Genomic DNA, 11,725 nt, shown 5'->3' on the forward strand with positions numbered 1-11,725 from the left:
TTTGGGAGGAACCCCCCGTTTCCGAACGGGGGAACTGGGGCTTGGGGGACAGTGTCCCTGCCCGGCCCCTGCGTGCGGACGGAACAGGGGACACTGGGAGGACACTGAAGGTTTCGGGACGCTGGGGACATTGGGGACACGGGGACACTGGGGACAGTGATGTCCCTGCCTGACCCTGCGGTGCCTGGTACTGAGGCCATGGGGACGTGGGGACACTGGGGACACTGTGTCCCCACGGACCTCGGTGACGACAATACCCCGTCCCCAGGGAAGTCATGGAGAAATCCTTCATGGAATTACCTGGACTTCTCGGCGTCTGCAAGGGAGGCTGCACCTGCAGGGCCAGACCATGCAGGTGGGGGGGACAGACAGCTGGGGACGGGCGTGGGGCACAGCTGGGCACAGACGTGGGGCACAGCTGGGCACAGACGTGAAGCACAGCGCTAGGGACGAATGGGGCACAGCTGGGGACAGACGTGGGAATGTGGGGCACAGCTGGGCACAGGCGTGGGGCACAGCTGGGGACAGGCACGTGGGAGCCGCGGCTGGGGGACAGGCGATGGGGCACAGCTGGGCACAGACGTGGGGCAGCTGGGGCAGGCGTGTGGCACAGCTGGGCACAGACACGTGTGGCACAGCTGAGGGATTGAACGTGGGGCACAGCTAGACAGACGGGCTGGCGGGGACAGACGTGGGGCACGGCTGGGCACAGACGTGGGGCACAGCTGGGCACAGACGTGGAACACAGCTGGGGACAGATGGCAGGGCAGCTGGGGACAGACGGGGCACAGCTGGGACAGATGTGGGGCACAGCTGGGCACAGCGTGGGGCACAGCTGGGGACAGACGGGGCACGGCTGGGGACAGGCGTGGGGCACAGCTGGGCACAGACGTGTGGCACAGCTGGGGACAGACGGGGCACTGTGGGGACAGACGTGGGGCACAGGTGGGGACAGGCGTGGGGGGCAGCTGGTGGGACAGGCGTGCGGCACAGGTGGGGGACAGGCGTGCGGCTGGCTGGGCACAGACGTGGGGCACAGCTGGGGACAGATGTGTGGGGGCACAGCTGGGGACGGACGTGGGGCCAGCGGGGACAGACGTGGGGCACAGCTGGGGACAGATGTGGGGCACAGCTGGGCACAGGCGTGGGGCACGGCTGGGGACAGGCGGGGGGCACCGGCTGGGGGTGAACGTGGGGCACAGCTGGGCACAGACGTGGCACAGCTGGGCACAAACGTGTGGCACAGCTGGGCACAGGCGTGTGGCACAGCTGGGGACAGGCGTGGGGCACAGCAAAGGGGACAGGCGGGGCACAGGTGGGGACAGCCGGGGCACAGCTGGGGACAGACGTGGGGCTAGCTGGGCACAGGCGTGGGGCACAGCTGGGCACAGGCGTGGGGCACAGCTGGGCACAGGCGCAAGTACAGCTGGGGACAGACGTGGGCACAGCTGGGCACAGACGTGGGGCACAGCTGGGGCACAGACGGGCACAGCTGGGGGACAGATGTGGAACACAGCTGGGGACAGATGTGGGGCACAGCTGGGGACAGGCGGTGGGGCAACCGGGCACATTCGGGATGGGATCCGTGTTTATCTGGGGAGTTTCAGGCCCTGTCCAGGGGAATTTAGGATCCTCTCCAAAGGAATTGGGGATCCTCTGCAGGAGAGTTTGAGAGACACAGGAATGTCAGGATCCTCTCCAGAGGGAGCTCAGGATCCTTCAGTGGAATTTCACCATCCTCTCCCCAGGCTGGGATTTCCTGGGAATTCTCCCATCCCTCTCCCAGAGCCCCCCACCCCTCACTCCTGTCTGTTTTTCCCATTCCTGTCTGTTTTTCCCCCTCACTCCTGTCTGGTTTTTTTCCATTCCCATTTTCCCCCTCACTCCTGCCTGTTTTTCCCATTCCTGCTTGTTTTTCCCATTCCGTCTGTTTTTCCCTCATTCCTGTCCGTTTATGCCCATTCCTGCCTGTTTTTCCCCATTCCCCAATCACCCTGCCTGTTTTCCCCATTCCGTCTGTTTTTCCCATTCCTGTCTGTTTCCCCATTCCCATCCCTCACCCCCTGTCTGTTTTCCCCATTCCTGCCTGGTTTCCCCATTCCCCATTCCTGTTTTCCCCTGCCTGCTGTTTTCCGCATTCCTGCCTATTTTCCCCATTCCCGTCTGTTTTTCCCCATTTCCCCCCTCACGCCTGCCTGTTTTTCCCCCTCATTCCGCTTCCTCTGTTTTCCCCATTCCCGTCTGTTTTCCCCCTTCACTCCTGTCTGTTTCCCCATTCCTGCCTGTTTTTCCCCATTCCGCCTGTTTTCCCCATTTTCCCCCTCCCGTCTGTTTTCCCCATTCCTGCCTGTTTTCCCCATTCCCCATCCCTCACCCCTGCCTGTTTTGCCCATTCCTGTCTGTTTTCCCCATTCCTGTCTGTTTTTTCCCCATTTCCCCCCTCACTCCCGCCTATTTTCCCCATTCCCGTGTGTTTTCCCCATTCCCGTCTGTTTTCCCCCCTCACTTCCGTCTGTTTTCCCCATTCCCGTCTGTTTTCCCCCCTCACTCCCGCCTATTTTCCCCATTCCCGTCTGTTTCCCCATTCCGTCTGTTTTTCCCCATTCCGTCTGTTTTCCCCCATTCCCGTCCGTTTTTCCCCATTCCCATCCCTCACCTGCCTGTTTCCCCCTCACTCCCGCCTTTTTTCCCCATTCCCGTCTGTTTTCCCCATTCCCGTCTGTTTTCCCCATTCCCGTCCGTTTTCCCCATTCCCCATCCCTCACCCCTGCCTGTTTTTCCCCATTCCCGCCTATTTCCCCCATTCCCGTCCGTTTTCCCCATTCCGTCCCTATTTCCCCATTCCGTCCGTTTTCCCCGCCATTCCCCATCCCTCACATTCCCGCCCAGTTCCCCCATTCCCGTCCGGTTTCCCCCATTCCCGTCTGTTTCCCCCATTCCCGCCTATTTCCCCCATTCCCATCTGTTTCCCCATTCCCGCCCTATTTCCCCCATTCCTGTCCGTTTTTCCCCATTCCCCATCCTCACCCCTGCCTGTTTTCCCCATTCCGTCTGTTTTCCCCATTCCCGCCTATTTCCCCCATTCCCGTCTGTTTCCCCATTCCCGTCTGTTTTCCCCATTCCCGTCTGTTTCCCCCCATTCCTGCCTATTTCCCCCATTCCCGTCTGTTTTCCCCATTCCCGTCTGTTTTCCCCATTCCCGTCTGTTTTCCCCATTCCCGTCCGTTTTTCCCCATTCCCCATCCCTCACCCCTGCCTGTTTTTTCCCCATTCCGCCTATTTCCCCATTCCGTCCGTTTCCCCATTCCCGCCTATTTCCCCCATTCCGTCCGTTTTCCCATTCCCCATCCTCACCCCTGCCTGTTTTCCCCTATTCCCCCCCTATTTCCCCATTCCGTCCGTTTTCCCCCATTCCCCATCCCTCTCTCCCGCCCGGTTTCCCCGCTCACCGCTGCCCGTGTCCCGTGCCCAGGACCCTTTCGGCGAGAAGCGCGGCCACTTCGATTACCAGGCGCTGCTGGGGCGGCTGCAGGCGCTGCTGGCGCGGCTGCACGAGCGGCAGCAGCAGCAGCAGCAGCAGCAGCAGCAGGACAGCGCCGACATGGACTGGAGAGCAGCTCCTCGGAGGCCGAGCCGAGCCGCACGGCTGCCCAGGCTTAGGAGGGCCCGGCCCGCCCGGGACTGCAGCACAGCGGGCGCGCGCCAGAGCACATGGGCTCCTCCTCCTCCTCTTCCTCCATCCCTCCCTCCCCGAGCGCCGCCGGGACACAAACCCGAGGATTCCCCCCAAAAAAAACCACAGAGACAAAGCCCAGCTCGGCACAGGCTCCTCTTGGACAAAGGTACTTCCTGGCATTGTGGCATCAGGTTGTTTTGGGGGGTTTTTTTTTTTTGGACAACACCTACACTGGTTGGGGTTATTATTTTTGTTTTTGGGGTTTTTCTTTTTTCCAGGTTTTTGGGTTTTTTTTTTTTTTCCTCCGTTCGATTAAAGAATGAGCTCTAGACTGCAAATCCTCGAGAGCTTTTTGTGCTCCTGGGCAGGGGAGGGAGCAGTGGAGCTGGGGCCTCCCTGGTGTCTCTGTTGCAGGCAGATTAAAGGAATTCTCACTGCTGCAACGGCTCCTTGCCCAAAGCTCTGCCCGAGGCGGGGCCCTTTGGATCCCTTCATGGGAGCGGCAGGAACCCGCGGCGCTGGTTCACCCTGGAGGTTTGGGGAAGGGAGGATGAGGAGGGGGCGCCGAGATGAGTTTGTTTCTTTCCGTGATATCAACTCAGCCTTTGAGGAGGGGGTTTTCTCCTGCTGGAGCTCTTCTTTCCTCACCTGCAATTCTCTGCTGCACACCTGGGTGTCGCCTGCGGTGTCCCCTCCCTGCGCCGTGCCACCCCAGCTGGGCTCTGGGACAAACTCCTTTGCCAAACTTGGTGAATTTCTGCATTTTTGGGGGTCCTGGGGCTGCTGAGAGCGGGGTCCGTGCCGTGGGTGACACGGAGAGGTGGCAGTGGCAGTGCCACCCCCAGCCCGGGCTGGAGGTGCCGATTCCAGCTGGAGCAGGAGCTCAGCGTTTCACTTTGCGGTAGGGGACGCCTTAAAATTGCTGCAATCTAAATCCCTGCTAAAAATCCTGCTAAAAAATCCTGCAAAAAATCCTGCAAAAAATCCTGCAAAAAATCCTGCAAAAAATCCTGCAAAAAATTCTGCAAAAAATTCTGCAAAAAAATCTTGCCTAAATTCCTGCCCAAAATCTGCCCAAAATCTCCCCAAACTCGTGCACAAAATCCTGCCGAAAATCCTGCAAAAAAATCCTGCAAAAAATCTGCACAAAATCTGCCCAAAGTCCTGTACAAAATCCTGCCCAAAATCGTGCCCAAAATCGTGCACAAATCCTGCACAAAATCTGCCCAAAATCTGCCCAAAAAAATCCTGCCCAAAATCCTGCCCAAAATCCTGCAAAAAATCGTGCCCAAAATTGTGCCCAAAATAATCCTGCACAAATCCTGCCCAAAATCTGCCCAAAATCTGCCCAAAAAAAATCCTGCCCAAAATCCTGCAAAAAATCCTACACAAAATCCTGCCCAAAATTGTGCCCAAAATCCTGCACAAATCCTGCCCAAAAAAATCCTACACCAAGTCCTGCCCAAAATTGTGCCCAAAATCCTGCACAAATCCTGCCCAAAAAAATCCTACACAAAATCCTGCCCAAAAAAATCCTGCCCAAAAAAATCCTGCCCAAAAAAATCCTGCCCAAAATCCTGCCCAAAATCCTGCCCAAAATTGTGCACAAAATCCTGCCCAAAATCCTGCAAAAAATCGTGCCCAAAATTGTGCCCAAAATAATCCTGCACAAATCCTGCCCAAAATCTGCCCAAAATCTGCCCAAAAAAATCCTGCCCAAAATCTGCCCAAAAAAATCCTGCCCAAAATTGTGCCCAAAATAATCCTGCACAAATCCTGCCCAAAATCTGCCCAAAAAAATCCTGCCCAAAAAAATCCTGCCCAAAAAAATCCTGCCCAAAAAAATCCTGCCCAAAATCTGCCCAAAAATCCTGCCCAAAAATCCTGCAAAAAATCCTACACACAAAATCCTGCCCAAAATTGAGCCCAAAATCCTGCACAAATCCTGCCCAAAAAAATCCTGCCCAAAATCTGCCCAAAAAAATCCTGCCCAAAATCTGCCCAAAAAAATCCTGCCCAAAATTGTGCCCAAAATAATCCTGCACAAATCCTGCCCAAAATCTGCCCAAAAAAATCCTGCCCAAAAAAATCCTGCCCAAAAAAATCCTGCCCAAAAAAATCCTGCCCAAAAAAATCCTGCCCAAAATCCTACACAAAATCCTGCCCAAAATCCTGCCCAAAATCCTGCACAAATCCTGCCCAAAAAAATCCTACACAAAGTCCTGCCCAAAAAAATCCTGCCCAAAAAAATCCTGCCCAAAATTGTGCACAAAATCCTGCCCAAAATCCTGCAAAAAATCATGCCCAAAATTGTGCCCAAAATAATCCTGCACAAATCCTGCCCAAAATCTGCCCAAAATCTGCCCAAAAAAATCCTGCCCAAAATCCTACACAAAATCCTGCCCAAAATTGTGCCCAAAATCCTGCACAAATCCTGCCCAAAAAAATCCTACACAAAATCCTGCCCAAAAAAATCCTGCCCAAAAAAATCCTGCCCAAAATCTGCCCAAAATCTGCCCAAAAAAATCCTGCCCAAAATCCTGCAAAAAATCCTACACAAAATCCTGCCCAAAATTGTGCCCAAAATCCTGCACAAATCCTGCCCAAAAAAATCCTGCCCAAAAAAATCCTGCACAAAATCTGCCCAAAATCCTGCCCAAAATCCTGCACAAATCCTGCCCAAAAAATTCTTACACAAAATCCTGCCCAAAAAAATCCTGCCCAAAAAAATCCTGCCCAAAATTGTGCACAAAATCCTGCCCAAAAATCCTGCAAAAATCATGCCCAAAATTGTGCCCAAAATAATCCTGCACAAATCCTGCCCAAAATCTGCCCAAAATCTGCCCAAAAAAATCCTGCCCAAAATCCTACACAAAATCCTGCCCAAAATTGTGCACAAAATCCTGCACAAATCCTACCCAAAAAAATCCTACACAAAATCCTGCCCAAAAAAATCCTGCCCAAAAAAATCCTGCCCAAAATCTGCCCAAAATCTGCCCAAAAAAATCCTGCCCAAAATCCTGCAAAAAATCCTACACAAAATCCTGCCCAAAATTGTGCCCAAAATCCTGCACAAATCCTGCCCAAAAAAATCCTGCCCAAAAAAATCCTGCACAAAATCTGCCCAAAATCCTGCCCAAAATCCTGCACAAATCCTGCCCAAAAAATTCTTACACAAAATCCTGCCCAAAAAAATCCTGCCCAAAAAAATCCTGCCCAAAATTGTGCACAAAATCCTGCCCAAAATCCTGCAAAAAATCATGCCCAAAATTGTGCCCAAAATAATCCTGCACAAATCCTGCCCAAAATCTGCCCAAAATCTGCCCAAAAAAATCCTGCCCAAAATCCTACACAAAATCCTGCCCAAAATTGTGCACAAAATCCTGCACAAATCCTACCCAAAAAAATCCTACACAAAATCCTGCCCAAAAAAATCCTGCCCAAAAAAATCCTGCCCAAAATCTGCCCAAAATCCTGCCCAAAATCCTGCCCAAAATCTGCCCAAAATCCTGCCCTCCCCCCCTTGCCTCCACACCAGTTTGGCCCAGTTTGGATCCTGCTGCTGCTGGGAGCCATTCCCAGCCTGGGTCCTCATCCCGAGGGGCAGGAGGAGCCCAAACCCCCCAAATCCCCCAAATCCCCCGGGATTATTTGGGATTGCAGCAGCAGCAGGAAGGTGGGAAATGGGGAATTTCCCTGGTTGGAAATGGGGAATTTTCCTGGTTGGAAATGGGAATTTTCCTGGTTGGAAATGGGAATTTTCCTGGTTGGAAATGGGAATTTTCCACGTGGGAAATGAGAATTTCTGTGGTAGGAAATGAGAGTTTTCCTGGTGGGAAATGGGGAATTTCCCCAGTGGGAAATGGGGAATTTTCCTGGTTGGAAATGGGAATTTTCCACGTGGGAAATGAGAATTTCTGTGGTAGGAAATAGGGATTTTCCTGGTGGGAAATGGGGAATTTTCCTGGTTGGAAATGGGGAATTTCCCAGGTGGAAAATGTGGATTTTCCCTGCTGGGGAATGGGAATTTCCCTGCTGGGAAATGGGGATTTTTCCGTGTGGGAAATGGGAATTTCTCTGGTAGGAAATGGGAATTTTCCTGGTTGGAAATGGGAATTTTCCAGGTGGGAAACGAGAATTTCTCTGGTAGGAAATGGGGAATTTTCCTGGTTGGAAATGGGAGTTTCCCAGGTGGAAAATGTGGATTTTCCCTGATGGGAAATGGGGAATATCCCCGGTGGGAAATAGGGAATTTTCCAGGTGGGAAATGAGGAATTTCCCCAGTAGGAAATGGGAATTTTCCTGGTACGAAATGGGAATTTCCCTGGTACGAAATGGGAATTTCCCTGGTAGGAAATGGGAATTTTCCTGGTTGGAAATGTGGATTTTCCCTGGTGAGAAGTGGGAATTTTCCAGGTGGGAAATGGGGAATATCACTGCTGGGAAATGAGGAATTTCCCAGGTGGAAAACGTGGATTTTCCGTGGTAGGAAATGGGAATTTTCCTGCTGGGAAATGAGGAATTTCCCCGTTTCTCCTGCAAACCCGGGGAATTGTTTCCCTTCTCTTTTCCCAAAGCCCCCGGGGCCGGTTTGGGTTTAACCCTTGAGGGGAAGGGAAGGGAAGGGAAGGGAAGGGATGGGAAGGGAAGGGAAGGGAAGGGAGGGAAGGGAAGGAAGGGAAGGGAAGGAAGGGAAGGGAAGGGAAGGGAAGGGAAGGGAAGGGAAGGGAAGGGAAGGGAAGGGAAGGGAAGGGAAGGGAAGGGAAGGGAAGGGAAGGGAAGGGAAGGGAAGGGAAGGGAAGGGAAGGGAAGGTGCCACCTCCTCCGTGTCCCCTCTGTCCCCCCGGGGCCGGGCTGGGGAGCCTTTCCAGCCTTTCCAGCATTCCCAGGGCCGGGAATTCCGTGTCCCCCCAGCCCCTGCTGGACCTTTGAGCAAACGGAATTTTTAAGGACTGGAAATGGAGCCGGAAACAAAACAAAACAAAAAGCACACGAGGCCCTGGGTAGATCTCTGCTGGTTTCTGTTGTACAGAAGAATTCCAATTATTATTTTTTTTTTTTTGGGATTTTTTTGGGGAGGTTTTTTTTTTTTTTTTGGGGTTTTTTCTTTGTGCAATAAAGTTTTGTTTTGGCACAACGGGGCCCGTGCTGTTCCTTAGTGGGAATTCTTACGGAATAAAAACTTCCCAGGGCAGCTTTCCCAGTTTTCCCGGTGCTGGGAGCCCAAATTCCAGAGCCCAAATCCCATTTCCGCTGCAAACCCCTCCAAGGTTCGCCCTCCGCCCCTTTTTCCTCATTTTCCCCAATCTGGGCCATTTCCACCCAAAAGCGGGCGGTTCCAGCAAGGGATCCATCCCACAGAACTTGCCGAACTCTGGAACTTCTTACAAAACTTTTATTCCCGGTCCCGGGGTCCCTGGGATTGTGGGGACAGGAGGGATCCCGGGAGGGATTCCCGAGGATTCCAGGGGGGATTCCCGAGGATTCCAGGAGGGATTCCCGAGGATTTCCAGCTGGGAATTCCCAGGGAGCGATTCCAGGAGGGATTCCCAGGGATTCCCAGAGGGATCCCAGGAGCGATTCCTGAAGATTCCAGCCAGGATTCCCAGGAATTCCAGCCAGGATTCCAGGAGGGATCCCCAAGGATTTGCAGCTGGGAATTCCCAGGGATTCCAGGAGCATTCCCGAGGATTCCAGGGGATTCCCGAGGATTCCAGGGGGGATTCCCGAGGATTCCAGGGGGGATCCCCGAGGATTTCCAGCTGGGAATTCCCAGGGAGCGATTCCAGGAGCGATTCCTGAAGATCCCACGAGAGATTCCTGAGGATTCCCAGAGGGATCCCGGGAGGGATTCCCGAGGATTCCAGCCGGGATTCCAGGAGGGATCCCCAAGGATTTCCAGCTGGGAATTCCCAGGGATTCCAGGAGTGATTCCTGAAGATCCCAGGAGTGATTCCTGAAGATTCCAACAGGGATTCCCGAGGATTCCAGCCGGGATTCCCGGGAATTCCAGGAGGGGTTCACGGGCGCATCCCAGGAGGGGTTCCTGAGGATCCTGGGGGGGAATTCCAGCCGGGATTCCCGAGGAGTCCAGGAGGGATTCCAGGGGAGATTCCCAAGGACTCCAGGAGGGATTCCCGAGGATCCTGGGAGGGATTCCCGAGGGTTCCAGGAGGGATTTCCGAGGATCCCAGGAGGGATTCCCGGGGAGATTCCCGAGGATCCTGGGAGGGATTCCCGAGGACTCCGGAGGGGATTCCAGCTGCGATTCCAGGGGAGATTCCCAAGGATCTTGGGAGGGATTCCCGAGGGTTCCAGGAGGGATTCCCAAGGATCCTGGGAAGGATTCCAAGGACTCCGGGAGGGATTCCCAAGGATCTTGGGAGGGATTCCTGAGGGTTCCAGCCGGGATTCCTGGGGACTCTGGGATGGATTCCCGGTGATCCTGGGGCGGATTCCAGCCGGGATTCCTGGGGATTCTGGGATGGATTCCCGGTGATCCTGGGGCGGATTCCAGCCGGGATTCCAGCCGGGATTCCAGCCGGGGCGCTCAGGTCCCGGCCGTGCCGTCCGGCCCGTGCAGCTCCGAGAAGAGCGCAGGCAGCCAGAACTGCGGCTCGGCCGGGGCCTGCGCGTCCAGCCAGGCCATGCCCTCCTTCAGCAGGTGGTCCTGGAACGGGAAAAACGGGAAAAACGGCAAAAATGGGATTGGGAATGGGATTGGGAACCAGCCAGGGCATGGCCTCCTTCAGCAGGTGGTCCTGCAGGGGAAAATGGGAAAAATGGGATTGGGAATAATGGGGAATAATGGGACTGGGGAGCCAGCCAGGCCATGCCCCTCCTTCAGCAGGTGGTCCTGAAATGGGAAAATGGAAAAAAACGGGAAATGGGATTGGGAATGGGAATGGACTGGGGATGGACTGGGGATGCACACAGATGTGCTGAGTTGCCGTTGCTGTTCCCATTCCCAGTTCCCCATTCCCAGTTCCCCATTCCCATTCCCATTCCCATTCCCAGTTCCCCATTCCCATTCCCATTCCCATTCCCATTCCAATTCCATTCCCAGTTCCCCATTCCCATTCCCATTCCCGTTCCCAGTTCCCCATTCCCAGTTTCCCCAGTTCCCCGCTCCCAGTTTCCATTCCCAGTTTCCCAGTTCCCAGTTCCCCATTCCCAGTTTCCCATTCCCATTCCCAGTTCCCCATTCCCATTCCCAGTTCCCCATTCCCATTCCCAGTTTCCATTCCCATTCCCAGTCTCCCATTCCCAGTTTCCCAGTTCCCGTTCCCAGTTTCCATTCCCAGTTTCCCCATTCCCATTCCCCCATTCCCATTCCCAGTTCCCCATTCCCAGTTCCCCATTCCCAGTTCCCCATTCCCATTCCCAGTTTCCCAGTTCCCGTTCCCAGTTTCCATTCCCAGTTTCCATTCCCAGTTTCCCAGTTTCCATTCCCGGCATTCCCAGTCCCACCTACCAGCACCTGCTTCGCCTTCTCCGCCTCCCACCCGAGGCTGTCCCGATCTCGCTGACTGTCACAAATCCCTTTTTCTGGGGAAAAACCAGGAAAAACCAGGAACAATCGCCAGGGCTCAATCCAGGGCCACGCATGGGTCGGCTCAGCCATTCCCAGTAAATCCCAGTATATTCCCAGTATTCCCAGTGCATTCCCACCTCAGCCAGCTGCAGCACCTCCTGCGTGTGCTCTGTGTTTTCCCAGTATTCCCAGTATATTCCCAGTATATTCCCAGTATTCCCAGCATTTCCACCTCGCCAGCTGCAGCACCACCATGTACCCATGCCCAGCCATTCCCAATTCCATTCCCAATCCCAGTAAATCCCAGTACAATCCCAGTATAAATCTCACCTCGGCCAGCTGCAGCCCCACGTGTGTGCTCCATGTTTTCCCATTCCCAATCCCATTCCCAATCCCAGTATTCCCAGTATAATCCCCAGTATTCCCAGTTCCCCACTCAGCTAGCTGCAGCACCTCCTGGGTGGTGCTCCATGTATTCCCAGTATTCCCAGTATAATCCCAGCCATCCCAGTCAA

General features: G+C 54.2%; 1 protein-coding gene across 1 annotated transcript; it reads right to left on the reverse strand.

Annotated features, from left to right (window-relative positions):
* Nucleotides 1-8,621: 8,621 nt before the first annotated feature.
* LOC115917192 (proline-rich receptor-like protein kinase PERK14) lies at nt 8,622-11,205 on the reverse strand (the record flags this gene model as incomplete). The annotated part of the gene is made up of 4 exons (XM_030970923.1): nt 8,622-8,628; nt 9,045-10,090; nt 10,147-10,346; nt 11,151-11,205. Coding segments are annotated over 4 exons (1,308 nt in total), but the record flags the coding sequence as incomplete, so codon positions are not given.
* Nucleotides 11,206-11,725: the final 520 nt, after the last annotated feature.

The sequence above is a fragment of the Camarhynchus parvulus genome, unplaced genomic scaffold (genome assembly GCF_901933205.1).
Source record: "Camarhynchus parvulus unplaced genomic scaffold, STF_HiC, whole genome shotgun sequence".
NCBI lineage: Eukaryota > Metazoa > Chordata > Aves > Passeriformes > Thraupidae > Camarhynchus > Camarhynchus parvulus.